Raw genomic sequence first — 14,677 nt, forward strand, 5'->3', positions numbered from 1 at the left:
GGGGTGTCCAGTAGGGCCCCTGGTATCACTAAATAGGTCACAGTGGATATCCTGCAGGGGATGGTAAGAGATTATGGGCATGCTGGTTGAAATCCGTGGTTTCAAAAGTCTAGTCTTAAGCCCATGTAGGGGCAAAGTATACAACAGGAATATAACATTGCATTAATGAAGAGAAGGGTTTTCAGGGATTGTCTAAAGGTGGCCACAACAGGAGATAGCCAGAAAGATTGAGGATGGGCGAGGCTCTGGAGAAGTCCCGGAGATGAACATGGGAGGAGGAGACGAGGATGCTTGAAAGCAGGAGGTCTTGGGGGGAGAAGAGAGGATGGTTTGGATGATATTTGATTGGTGGTGTAGCTTTGTATGTTAGTATTTTGATTTGATTTTGCTGGGCAATTAGCAGACACTGAGCGGTTGGTAAGGTAGATATGTCTGGTGGCAGCAGAATTCATGATAGACTGAAGAGGTGATAGCTTATGGAGAGGTAGGCCTATGAGAAGTGATTTGCAATAGTCGAGGTAAGAGATAACGAGGGAGTGAATGAGTAGCTTGGTGGTTTCATTAGTTAAAGATGTTATGGAGGTGAAGTCTACAAGCTTTGTGTTTGCTAGGCTCCTGGATATACTGGGCGGTATTGTATTGAATTGAGGACAAAATGAAGCATTGATTCCTGGGTTAATTTTGGCTTCTTTGTCTTGCCTGATATTTTTATGTTGATTTGATCTTTGGACTATGTCAGGCCTTTCCTTGGACCTTGGTGTCTCCCCTAGAACAGGATTATAAGATAACCACATTTTTGCAGGCTATGGTACAGTATACATATTTTATGGCCATCTGTCTTTATATGCAGCTTTAGTGGTTTCCTTTCCCTGTCTAATTCATATTGTGGGGCTGATATCAGGTGAACACATCTACCCAAATTCATATTTTAACTTCTCTAATCTTACTTCATCAGTCCATTAACCCCCTGAAGAAGAAACTTGATGTTAAATAGTTGAAACACATTGGGACTGTTCATAAAGTGGGGCCTTGATGCCCTCTACGGGAGTTGGATGAATCTGATTGATTGTATATGGACTGTAATGATGAAGCATCTATTGACTGTGTTTTGTAATCAATATTTGCACAAATAAAATTAGAGTTTTTATTATAGTTTTGTATCTGTGATGCCTTAAAAATCCCATATACGTTTAATATTCATTTTTTTTAACATCTTGTTGTGTGAATTGTGTGCCTCCACGCTTGTTTTCTCTGCATAAACAGGTTTTGGCCTACTTGAAGTTTATGCAAGGGTGACTATAAATCTCTTCATACCTAGTAATTATGTGTGCCCTGGCGCCCCTGGCCTGGTCTGAGCCCCATCAGTTCTTGTTTTCTAACGGATACCCTGTCAATGTACTTCCCAGCTTCCCAGGGTTACAGTAAAAGTGGACCTTGCATAAAAAAAAAAAGTTTTAAAGAAATATAAATGTTTTTTAAACATTTTATTGAAAAAAATGTTTTTTTTTACTTTTTTTGTTATTTTTTTTTTTGAAGAAGAAGAATAAAAGGAAAAGGGTAATGAAACACAAGATTGCAAGGTAAGAGTTGATATCCTAAAAGGCTGGGGAGATGTGGGTGCCTGGGGGGTGTAGGGAAAAGAACACAGAAGGCAGTCAACATTCTAAAATAGAACAGACATAGGATAAGCCCAGTCCAACATACAGCAAACCAAGGTCCTTTCATACTGCAGAAATCAAGATGAATTATTTATGTGACCCTTTCCCAGTTGCAATTTGTAGATTCAGGTTTGTGTGGAGAAAGGGTTAACGACTTCAGCTCCGGAAGATTTCACTCCCCTTTATGACCAGACCATTTTTTGCGATACGGCACTACGTTACTTTAACTGACAACTGCGCAGTTGTGCGACACTGTACCCAAATAAAATTGATGTTCTTTTTTTCCCACAAACAGAGCTTTTTTTTGGTGGCATTTGATCACCTCTGTTTTTTTTTTGCGCTAAAAAACAAAAAAAAAAACATTTTGAAAAAGAAAAACAATATTTTTTACCTTCTGCTATATAACATATCCAATAAATAAAAAAAAAAAACGAATTTCTTCATTAATTTAGGCCAATATGTATTCTACTACATATTTTTTGAAAAAAAAAAAAACTCATTAGGCATATATTGATTGGTTGGCGCAAAAGTTATTGTGTCTACAAACTATGGGATAGATTTATGGAATTTTTATTTTTTTTACTAGTATTGGTGATGATTGGCGATTTTTAGCAGGACTGCGACGTTGCTGCAGACAAATCTGACACTAAGTGAAACTTTTTGGGGACCAGGGACACCAATACAGTGATCAGTGCTAAAAAAAAACGCTGTCACTGTACTAATGACACTGGCAGGGAAGGGGTTAACATTAGGTTGCGATCAAAGGGTTAACTGTGTCCCTAGGGAGTGCTTGCTAAATGTGTAGGGGGTGCTTTAACTGTGGGAAGACAAAAACACGTGATCTCTGTATTCCTTTGGCACAGAACTGCGATCTGCCTTGTTTACATAGGCAGACCACAGTTCTGCGCCTGTCGGGAGCGATCAACAGGTCCCTGCAGATATAGGGTCCACTGGACCCATTGATTGGCTCCCGCTGTGTCCAGTCAGATACATGATTTCGCCTCTAGGAGCTGCTGCCCTGCAGTACATAGACGTGGGGAAGTCGGCAAACAATTAGTCTACATTCCCTATTTGTCAGCTAACAGTGTGCACTGGAGCTGAACCAATCAATGTGGTTCCGTCTCATGTGCCCATTTATTTGAACAGGCTGTCTTAACACAACAGACGTTAACATGCACAAAAATGTGCATTTGTTAACACAAGCGCTAGGACACCAAGGTGTGAATCGGCTCTAGTGGTGTATTTGTACAATTACAGTAATAAAAATGCATGTGTGGGTGTGTTTATGTATGCATACAGTATCTCACAAAAGTGCTGTAAGTACACCCCTCACATTTTTGTAAATATTTTTATTATACCTTTTCATGTGACAACACTGAAGAAATGACACTTTTCTACAATGTAAAGTAGTGAGTATACCAGTGTAAATTTGCTGTCCCCTCAAAATAACTCAACACACAGTCATTAATGTCTAAACCGCTGGCAACAAAAGTGAGTACACCTCTAAGAGAAAATGTCCAAATTGGGCCCAAAGTGTCAATAATTTGTATGGCCACCATTATTTTCCAGCACTGCCTTAACCCTCCTGGGCATGGAATTCACCAGAGCTTTACAGGTTGCCACTGGAGTCCTCTTCCACTCCTCTATGAGGACATCACAGAGCTGGTGGATGTTAGAGACCTTGCACTCCTCCACTTTCCGTTTGAGGATGCCCCACAGATACTCAATAGGGTTTAGGTCTGGAGACATGCTTGGCCAGTCCATCACCTTTACCTCAGCTTCTTTAGCAAGGCAGTAGCCGTCTTGGAGGTGTGTTTGGGGTCATTATCATGTTGGAATACTGCCCTGCAGCCCAATTTCCGAAAGGGAGGGGATCATGCTCTGCTTCAGTATGTCACAGTACATGTTGGCATTCATGGTTCCCTCAATGAACTGTAGCTCTCCAGTGCCGGCAGCACTCATGCAGCCCCAGACCATGAACCTCCCACCTCCATGCTTGACTGTAGGCAAGACACACTTGTCTTTGTACTCCTCACCTGGTTGCCGCCACACACGCTTGACACCATCTGAACCAAATAAGTTTATCTTGGTCTCATGAGACCACAGAACATGGTTCCAGTAATCCATGTCCTTAGTCTGCTTGTCTTCAGCAAACTGTTTGCAGGCTTTCTTGTGCATCATCTTTAGAAGAGGCTTCCTTCTGGGGCGACAGCCATGCAGACCAATATGATGCAGTGTGTGGCGTATGGTCTGAGCACTGACAAGCTGACTGAGGCCTCTTCTGAGTGGAAACTGTCCTGTTAAACCGCTGTATGGTCTTGGCCACCATGCTGCAGCTCAGTTTCAGTGAAAGAAAGATTCTGATAAAGAAAGATTTCAAATGTGTGACACATCCCATATAGAACATGAAAAAGAAAAAAAACCCTAGGGTGGGCTTTTGAAGGCACTACCAAAAGAAAAATTTAAATTTACAAATATCATATACATTTATTGTAGAAAAAATATATAGAATATAAAACATGATAATGGATACAAAAAATCAGGAATATACAAATTGAGGATACAGAATCCTATGCCCAACACGTTTTGACATGAGTGTATTCTCCTTCATCAGGGTTAAACAGGAAAAATAGTATCTAAAAGATTCAAGATATAAATGGTCAGCAATGGGTTAATATCTCCATTCAATCTGAAATGGCCAAAATAAAGACCATAAATGCTTGATAACTTACATCTTGATTAATTGCATAAACATAAAAGTATCCACATTCGTTTAAAAAAGGGGAAAACGCTGCCACATGAAGTCCTCCACCTGACTGCTCGCCAAAAACCTCCATGGGTGAAAATTCTCCAGCCCAAGATAAGATGATAGTAGAAAAAGATCTATATATGTATGTGGACTGAACAGACCGGCAGACAGGCTGGGGGGAACGAAAAAATCAGGGGCTGCTGTAGATAGGTCCGATCGGACATTCACTGATGTAGTTGGAACTATATAAATTCCTCCATAAGAAGGAAACAGAAAAATATTTAAATGTTTGAGCGTCAATGGCCATCCCTAAAGCTAAGGTATTTTAATTGCATTTAGTAATGGGGCAAGGAAAAAGGGGGCTCCATGTTACTCAATGTGAATATGTTGCATCAGGCATCAGCATCTCCAGACACATCTCCCCAGCCGCCGTGTCTGTCTGTCTGTGAAACTGGAGTATGGAGTAAGTATCTGTGTAAAAATCAGTCGGCACCGCCCATCTAATGCACATCAGCTGCATGTGGCTGAAGACTGCCCAGGGCTCCAGACGGGCCCCCTGCATCGCAAATGCGCCGCACTTCCCTGCGGCTCATGCGCGACATACGTCATATGCATCCACATCCCACCGGCATGGCCATATCTCCAGGAAGACACGAACAGTCACCATAGAGACAAAAGGGAGTGAACAAGGCAGATGACAGTGTGAGTCACTCCTATAGAATGCTTAAAGGAGAGCGTCTTTGCCGTGCCGGGCACACATGTGTTGCCACATTGATATATAAAGAAAAAAAAGGGGGAAATTTATGTTTTTATTAAAAAATATATGTATAAGAACATGTATACTAATTGTTTTTTTAGGGTGACATGACAACTATGTATTGTGTAGCTGCAGCGAGCAACAAAACACAATATGATGAAAAATGTCTAGGCTTAAAAACACTGCCAATAGGCAGAATTGTTTTTTTGTTCATGTACATATATTTGCAGTAGCAGCAATAGCCACGCAAATATGTACCTCTGTACTTGCAGTGCTCGATGCCCAAGTCACCTTTAAATTCTCTTTTCACTAGACTTGAGGCAATGGACGTAGCTCTGAAAGTGAAAAGGGATACCTCTGGAATTAAACGCCCCAAAGATGGGTCCATTGTTAGAACGTGCCAAAATCTGGAAACAATTTTTCTGATTTTGACATGCTGGTTACAGTATTTGGTAATTATTCTCAAGGGATTGTCCTGACCTGGGGGTTTGTGGGAATACAAAAGATCCTGCCTAGTACATAAAGTGGCACGTCTATAGGCCTTATTAAGCAAAGTATGAGAATAGCCCCTCTGCAGCAGTCTGTCATGCAATTTGCTGGCCTCTGCTACAAAAGTATCATCATTAGTGAAGTTGCATCTTACTCTGAGGTACTGAAAGTCTGTGGATGGAAACTTGAGGCGTGCAATATCGTATTGCCAGATGTGGCCTTACAATACAGACCGTTGCAGAGGGTGCCATCGCTGTTTCTAGATATCTCAATGTCAAGGAAGGAAATTCTACTCTCACTGGAGGACATAGTGAATGTCAAATTGAAATCGTTCCTATTCATTCTATCCAGACACAGAGACAACAGTTCTAGAGGGCCATCCCACAGGGCAAAAACATCATCGATAAACCTAAACCAAACCAAAAAGTGGTCTGTATATACCAACAAGGCTCCGGCGGTGAGAAACATATTCTCCCACTTCCCCAGGTACGGGTTGGCATTCAGGGTCTTGGAAATCTTCTTATAGCCTTTGCAATCTTTATGTAGAGCAACAATTCTTTTTTTTCAGATCCCCAGATAGTTCTTTGCCATGCAATGCCATGTTGAACTTCCAGTGACCAGTATGAGAGCGTGAGAGCAATAACACCAAGATTCACCCACCTGCTGCCCATTCATACCTAAGACCTTGTAACACTAATGAATCACATGACACCAGAGAGGGAAAATGGCTAATTGTGCCCTATTTGGACATTTTTCCCATAGGGGTGTACTCACTTTTGTTGCCAGCAGTTTAGACATTAATGGCTGTGTGAGTTATTTTGAGGGGACAGCAAATTTACACTGTTATACAAACTGTACACTCACATGAAAAGATATAATAAAATATTTACAAAAATGTGAGGGGTGTGCTTGCTAACTTTTATGAGATACTGTATGTGTGTGTGTGTGTGTATATATATATATATATATATATATATATTATACACACACATACACTCACCGGCCACTTTATAAGGTACACCTGTTCAATTGCTTGGTAACACAAATTGCTAAGCAGCCAATCACATGGCAGCAATTAAGTGACTTTGAACGTGGCATGGTTGGTACCAGACGGGCCGGTCTGAGTATTTCAAAAGCTGCTGATCTACTCGGATATTCACACACAAGTTTCCAGAGAATGGTCTGAAAAAGAGAAAATATCTAGTGAGCGGCAGTTGTGTGGAGCAAAATGTCTTGTTGATGCCAGAGGAGAATGGGTAGACTGGTTTGAGATGATAGAAAGGCAACAGTAACTCAAATAACCACTCGTTACAACCAAGGTATGCATAATACCATCTCTGAATGCACAACACATCTAATCTTGAAGCAGAAGGGCTACAGCAGCAGAAGACCACACCATGTGCCACTCCTGTCAGCTAAAAACAGGAATCCGAGGCTATAATTCACACAGGCTCAGCAAAATTGGACAATAGAAGATTGGAAAAACGTTGCTCTGATGAGTCTCCATTTCAGCTGCGACATTCAGATGTTAGGGTCAGAATTTGGCGTAAACATTGTGAAAGCATGGAACCATCCTGCCTTGTATCAATGGTTCAGGCTGGTGGTGGTGTAATGGTGTGGGAGATATTTTCTTGCCATACTTTGGGCCAGTAGTGTATTTAGGTTTTGTGCTGCCCTAGGCCTGACTAAACTCATGCACCCCCTAATTTAAATATGATCCACCCCTTCTTGTTAAGGCCACATCCCTTGCTGTTTAAGACCTGCCCTGCAATTTTCGAGTGGGGAAACTAGTTCTGAGGGCCGAGGGAGAGGGGAGGGGGCAATGGATTTCTTTATTTGCATAGATTTCCTCTCACTTCCTGTTTGGCTGTGGGCAAATCCAAAATGAAAAAAAAAGTGTTGCCTATAGTTCTACTTTAAGCACAAATTTCTGATAATTTTATGGAGAGGACTATTAATATTATTATACAAGATTTATATAGCACCAACAGTTTACGCAGCACTTTACAATATAAAAGGGAGACAATACATTTATAATACAATAAAATACAAGAGGATTAAGAGGGCCCTGCTCAGAAGAGTTTATAATCTAATAGGACTAAGAAGATATAACCATGCCAATGGTGCAGCAGAAAACATAGTGAGGAAGGTTTGTGGTCCAGGATGAGAGGACAAAGTTAGAAGAGCCCCCCCACAATTGCGGAATGCCAACCGCCCACATACCGGAGGCAGTGCAGCCACTTTATGGGTTAAGGATTTGAACAACTTTGACAAGGGTCAAATTGTAATGGCTAGACGACTGGGTCAGAGCAACTCCAAACCTGCAGCTCTTGTGGGATTTTCCTGGTATGCAGTGGTCGGGAACTACCAAAAGTGGATCAAGGAAAGACAATCAATGACAGCCAAGGCTCATTGATGCAAGTGGGGAGCAAACAATGGATGTGTAGTCCGATCCAACAGAAATGCTACTATAGCTCAAAATACTGATTCTGATGGAAAGGTGTCAGAACACACAATGTATCACAGTTTGTTGTGTATGGGGCTGCATAGCCGCAGAATGGCCAATGTGACCATGCTGACCTGTGTCCACAGCCAAAAGCACCTACAATGGGCACATGAATATCAGAACTGGACCACAGAGCAATGGAAGAAGGTGGCCTGATCTGATGAATCAAGTTTACTTTTTATTGAGCAGGGATACCTACTCAATATTAGATGGGTGGTCATAATGTTATGGCCAATTTGGTGTGTGTGTGTGTGTGTGTGTGTGTGTGTGTGTGTGTGTGTGTGTGTGTGTGTGTGTGTGTGTAAAAAAAATATATATATATAGTAGACAAATATATTCAATTTAGTCATACAGCTGTGGTGTCTTATACATACGTTTCCTTGTTAATATTGTTCATGTTCTTTATTACAGGAAAAAATTGAGATTTGATAGAATGCCTAATCCTGGTAAGATATTAAATCAAAGCAAACTTTTCACAGACAATTAAATATTATCACCTATTGCAGTAATCATTATGAAGCTTACATTAGAGGTATCTCTAATCATATTATTCCAAGATAGGAAGGTGCATCTGACATATTGCTATTACTAAGGCTGCTCATGGATGATTTTTTTTTATTTTTTTTCATTTAATCAGCGGATTGAATGGAAAAACTGACCCAATTCCCCAATACACACATTCACAAACAGCTGAGCTATTGTATTCTGACAGCATGGAGACTGTCTCAGTGTAAGAATGCACTGATCCTCCGGCCCTATTCGCCATTGCAATGGAGCCACTGGCGGAGGCCTTACGTACCTCCCTGCATGTCAGGGGCCTGCGTGTTGGCTGGCTGGAGGAGAGGGTCGCCCTGTATGCGGACGACCTCCTTCTCTTCCTTAACGATGCAGACTCCTCACTCAGAGGGGCATTACAAATTCTTGACTCATTCTCCACGATCACGGGCCTTAAGGTTAACTGGTCGAAGTCGCTTCTGTTCCCCATAGACCCAGCAGCTCGCGACACTGCCCCCCCTGATTTACCCTTACAGTGGGTGGAGACCTTCAGGTACCTTGGGGTTGTGGTCTCGAGGCAGGCTTCGGACTTCGTACCCCTAAATCTATCCCCAGTGGTTCATGAGACACGGCTGCGTCTGAAGGCATGGGAGTCACTACCCCTATCATTGCTAGGGCGGATAAACCTGATAAAAATGAAAATCCTACCGAAATTTATCTACCTACTCCGCCAATCTCCACATTGGATTCCCAAATCCTTTTTCTCCCGTCTGCATAGTCTGTTTGCCTCCTTCATCTGGGGGGGCCAGCCCCCCAGGTATGGATGGTCAACAATTACGCGTCCGTCCTCCCAGGGAGGACTGGCGTGCCCAGACCTGTACAAATATTTCCTAGCCACCCAGCTGGTTACAGCAGCTTGGTGGCTCACTCCTGATAAGACAAACCCTGCCACCTTGGTTGAAGCGGCGGTGTTGGGGTCGCTGGAGGCGTTGAAATTTTTACTCTATCGTGGCCCAAAGGCCCCGTACCCACTGACCCCCTCCATGCGCACCACGTTACGTGCATGGAGGGTAGGACTTAAAATTGAAAAATACCCTACCAATGCACTTTCCCCAGCTGCCCCCTTGTGGCGAAACCCCACCCTGGAGCAGTTTTACAAGCTGCCTGAACCCCATGCTTGGACTAAATTCAATATTAGAACAGTGGACCAGGTGATTTCTGACCAATCGCTGGCTCCACTCCCCAAGTTGATTTCTGATTTCAACGTCCCGCAGAGTTATTTTTTTAGGTATCTACAACTCTCCCATGCCTTCAGGTGCCAGTTCTCCGGCTCTCCCCCCCAGGTTGTCCAATCCGCACTGGAGGGCCTCCTCAAGTCCAGCTGTGACACTAAGCCCACCTCAACACTTTACTCCCATTTGATAATGACCTCCCTCCCTACTTTGGGAAAACTTAGAGATAAGTGGGTGCGAGACATTCCCACCTTTGATAACGATGATTGGGATGACATGTGGGACTTCCCCTTCAGATCCCTGGTCTCCCTGAGAGATCGGCTGATACAGTTTAAGATGGCCCACCGAGCATATTTCACCCCATACAGACTGCACAAAATGAACCCCGCCTCCCCCCCGGGATGTTGGCGTTGTGGGACATTACCAGGGGACTTCATTCATATTTTTTGGACCTGCCCAGCCATTGTTGACTATTGGAAGGAGATACTAGGGGTCATTACACAGGTCACCTCCATATCGCTCCCACTCTCTATAGAAACCTGCATACTGGGCCTGCTAGATCATCTAATTCCCACTGTGGCGCGGCGCACCCTAGCTGGGCTACTTCTCTTCTATGCCCGCAAGGCCATTGCGCTCAGCTGGCGTAAGCCCACTCCTCCCCCTCTCTCCCTGTGGAAAAAATTGGTGAACGAAAGCCTGCCTCTCTACAAGGACTGCTATGTTAATAGAGGTTGCCTGCAAAAATATAACAAGGTCTGGTCCAGCTGGCTGGCGGATGCCTCCACGGCCTCAGACCCACAGCCTACTTAGCACATTTTCGTTTGTTAATAAATAGGAATATGCACTAGTGGAAATGTTGTATATCTGAGTAGCGTGGTTTAGTCCTGAGTCGTCCTACTGCACATGGAGACGGCCCTCTGTGGCCGGTGAGATGCCTTGAATTCTCCGACATGTTTTGTATGTAACGCACTGTCTTATATTGCAACTCTTTACACGTCACGCCTGTAACATTAATCGTGACCAATGTCTATGTTTTTGTTTTTGTCTGTTTTGTTTTGCTTTTGGTTGCTTGTTCACTGTCTAAATTCCAATAAACAGATTTGAAAAAAAAAAAAAAAAAAAAAAGAATGCACTGATCAGAGCTGCAAGCTGTAGCTTGGAGCGCTGATCAAGCAGTTAAAATCCAACAGGATGGTTTTATAGAAGTTGATAGGTTGGTTGACTTTTGTTCAACCAGCGTGCTCATACATGGATTGATATTCGCTGGTCCCTGCTGAACCAGCCAAATTTTGATGTATGTAGGGCTGGCTTTAAAGACACACAAAAAGCAGCTAAAGGAAGTGTCAGAAGAAAGAATGTTCTGGCTTGTGATCAGCTTTAAAGCTAAACTCTTGTCCTGTATATAGTGGCATACCTATGGCAGGCGGGCCGCCTCGGTTGCCACACATTGGGGGGGGGGGGGTGCCAGGCAAGCTATCGGGGATGGGACAAGGCAGGGCGGGTGCTCTGTAGCTGCGGCTGACTCTTTATATTTGTGCGTGTCGGCAGCGGCTGCTCCTCTGTTATTCAGCTCACAATTGGGCTCTTTACTGCCACCTCTGGCTGCTTCCTGCATGTGCACCCCTAGTGGATTGCAGCTCCTCTTGTGTCTCACAGGGACATGTAGAAACAGGACCTGGGACTAGGAAGACCACCTTACAAGTGGGGGTTGGGAGTACAAGTGAAGTTAAGAGGCTTGTGTACGGGGGTGGGAGGGGGCAGCTGAGTGTGTACAGGTAGGTGTGTGTAAGGGGGGGTGCAAGCCAAGTGTACAGTTAGGTGTGTGTGTGTGTGTGGTTGGGGGGCAGCTGAGTGCATACAGGTGTGTGTTTGTTGGGGGGAGAGCTGAGTGTATACAGGTGTGTGTTTGTTGGGGGGGCAGCTGAGTGTGTACAGATGTGTGTTTGTGTGTGTGGGGGGGGCAACTTAGTGTGTACAGGAGTGTGTGGGGGAGGCAGCTAAGTGTCTATGGGTGTGAGGGGGGACTGAGTGCGTAGAGGTGTGAGGGGGGACTGAGAGCATAGAGGTGTGTTGGGGGACTGGGTGCGTAGAGGTGTGAGGGGGGAATGAGTGCGTAGAGGTGTGAGGGGGGAATGAGTGCGTAGAGGTGTGAGGGGGGACTGAGTGCGTAGAGGTGTGAGGGGGGAATGAGTGCGTAGAGGTGTGAGGGGGGAATGAGTGCGTAGAGGTGTGAGGGGAGACTGAGTGCGTAGAGGTGTGAGGGGGGACTGAGTGCATAGAGGTGTGAGGGGGGACTGAGTGCGTAGAGGTGTGAGGGGGGACTGAGTGCATAGAGGTGTGAGGGTGGACTGAGTGCGTAGAGGTGTGAGGGGGGACTGAGTGCGTAGAGGTGTGAGGGGGGACTGAGTGTGTACAGGTGTGAGGGGGGACTGAGTGCGTAGAGGTGTGAGGGGGGCTGAGTGCGTAGAGGTGTGAGGGGGGACTAAGTGCATAGAGGTGTGAGGGGGGACTGAGTGTGTAGAGGTGTGAGGGGGGACTGAGTGCGTAGAGGTGTGAGGGGGGACTGAGTGTGTACAGGTGTGAGGGGGGACTGAGTGCGTAGAGATGTGAGGGGGGACTGAGAGCGTAGAGGTGTGTTGGGGGACTGGGTGCATAGAGGTGTGAGGGGAGAATGAGTGTGTAGAGGTGTGAGGGGGGAATGAGTGCCTAGAGGTGTGAGGGGGGAATGAGTGCATAGAGGTGTGAGGGGGGAATGAGTGCATAGAGGTGTGAGGGGGGAATGAGTGCATAGAGGTGTGAGGGGGGAATGAGTGCATAGAGGTGTGAGGGGGGAATGAGTGCATAGAGGTGTGAGGGGGGAATGAGTGCGTAGAGGTGTGAGGGGGGAATGAGAGCGTAGAAGTGTGAGGGGGGAATGAGTGCGTAGAGGTGTGAGGGGGGACTGAGTGCGTAGAGGTGTGAGGGGGGACTGAGTGCGTAGAGGTGTGAGGGGGGCTGAGTGCGTAGAGGTGTGAGGGGGGACTAAGTGCATAGAGGTGTGAGGGGGGACTGAGTGTGTAGAGGTGTGAGGGGGGACTGAGTGCGTAGAGGTGTGAGGGGGGACTGAGTGTGTACAGGTGTGAGGGGGGACTGAGTGCGTAGAGGTGTGAGGGGGGACTGAGAGCGTAGAGGTGTGTTGGGGGACTGGGTGCATAGAGGTGTGAGGGGGGAATGAGTGCGTAGAGGTGTGAGGGGGGACTAAGTGCATAGAGGTGTGAGGGGGGACTGAGTGTGTAGAGGTGTGAGGGGGGACTGAGTGCATAGAGGTGTGAGGGGGGACTGAGTGTGTAGAGGTGTGAGGGGGGACTGAGAGCGTAGAGGTGTGTTGGGGGACTGGGTGCATAGAGGTGTGAGGGGGGAATGAGTGCGTAGAGGTGTGAGGGGGGACTAAGTGCATAGAGGTGTGAGGGGGGACTGAGTGTGTAGAGGTGTGAGGGGGGACTGAGTGCGTAGGGGTGTGAGGGGGGACTGAGTGTGTACAGGTGTGAGGGGGGACTGAGTGCGTAGAGGTGTGAGGGGGGACTGAGAGCGTAGAGGTGTGTTGGGGGACTGGTTGCATAGAGGTGTGAGGGGGGAATGAGTGCGTAGAGGTGTGAGGGGGGAATGAGTGCGTAGAGGTGTGAGGGGGGAATGAGTGCATAGAGGTGTGAGGGGGGAATGAGTGCATAGAGGTGTGAGGGGGGGGAATGAGTGCATAGAGGTGTGAGGGGGGAATGAGTGCGTAGAGGTGTGAGGGGGGAATGAGTGCGTAGAGGTGTGAGGGGGGACTGAGTGCGTAGAGGTGTGAGGGGGGAATGAGTGCGTAGAGGTGTGAGGAGGGACTGAGTGCGTAGAGGTGTGAGGGGGGACTGAGTGCGTAGAGGTGTGAGGGGGGACTGAGTACCTAGAGGTGTGAGGGGGGACTGAGTGCGTAGAGGTGTGAGGGGGGACTGAGTGCGTAGAGGTGTGAGGGGGGACTGAGTGCGTAGAGGTGTGAGGGGGGACTTAGTGCGTAGAGGTGTGTTGGGGGACTGGGTGCGTAGAGGTGTGAGGGGGGAATGAGTGCGTAGAGGTGTGAGGAGGGACTGAGTGCGTAGAGGTGTGAGGGGGGACTGAGTGCGTAGAGGTGTGAGGGGGGACTGAGTGCGTAGAGGTGTGAGGGGGGACTGAGTGCGTAGAGGTGTGAGGGGGGACTGAGTGCGTAGAGGTGTGGGGGGGGGCCGAGTGCATAGAGTTGTGACAAAGAAGGGGCGTGCCTACAGGTGTGAGGGGGGACTGAGTGCGTAGAGGTGTGAGGGGGGCTGAGTGCGTAGAGGTGTGAGGGGGGACTAAGTGCGTAGAGGTGTGAGGGTGGACTGAGAGCGTAGAGGTGTGAGGGGGGACTGAGAGCGTAGAGGTGTGAGGGGGGACTGAGAGCGTAGAGGTGTGGGGGGGGGGGGGGGGCTGAGTGCATAGAGTTGTAACGAAGGGGCTGAGTGCCTACAGGTGTGAGGGGGACTGAGTGCATACAGACATGATCAGTGATAGGGGGGGGTGCCAGATAGAGGATCCGCCCCGGGTGCCAAATGCTCTAGGTGCGCCCCTGCCTGTATAAAATATTTGGAGGTATGCTTTTAAATACCTTCAGAGACTTCTGTTCTGTAAATGCTAGTTGAAAACTTTTTTGTGTAGCTGATATTTTTCAGAAGTGGATAGCATGGAAAATGATTAGAACCTCTCTGAGGTTTTTATTTTTGTCTGTGTCCCCAGTAGGGAGATTTATCCTATCTATTT

At 46.4% G+C, this 14,677-nt stretch overlaps 1 protein-coding gene across 7 annotated transcripts in view; it reads left to right on the top strand.

The window, feature by feature from the left end:
* LOC143984009 (uncharacterized) overlaps positions 1 to 14,677 on the top strand; it is a 204,637-nt gene that overhangs the window by 40,290 nt on the left and 149,670 nt on the right. For 6 of the 7 annotated variants that reach the window (XM_077484255.1, XM_077484259.1, XM_077484257.1 and 3 more), the window contains 2 exons: positions 1,532 to 1,580; positions 8,571 to 8,605. In XM_077484255.1, the coding sequence (XP_077340381.1) occupies positions 1,532 to 1,580; positions 8,571 to 8,605 (84 nt within the window). The remainder of the gene's footprint in view (positions 1 to 1,531; positions 1,581 to 8,570; positions 8,606 to 14,677) is intronic. The other variant, XM_077484256.1, reaches the window with a different exon arrangement.

Source organism: Lithobates pipiens, unplaced genomic scaffold, assembly GCF_037356315.1.
Source record: "Lithobates pipiens isolate NorthernLeopardFrog02 unplaced genomic scaffold, aLitPip1_a1.2 Scaffold_16, whole genome shotgun sequence".
In the NCBI taxonomy this organism is placed as follows: domain Eukaryota; kingdom Metazoa; phylum Chordata; class Amphibia; order Anura; family Ranidae; genus Lithobates; species Lithobates pipiens.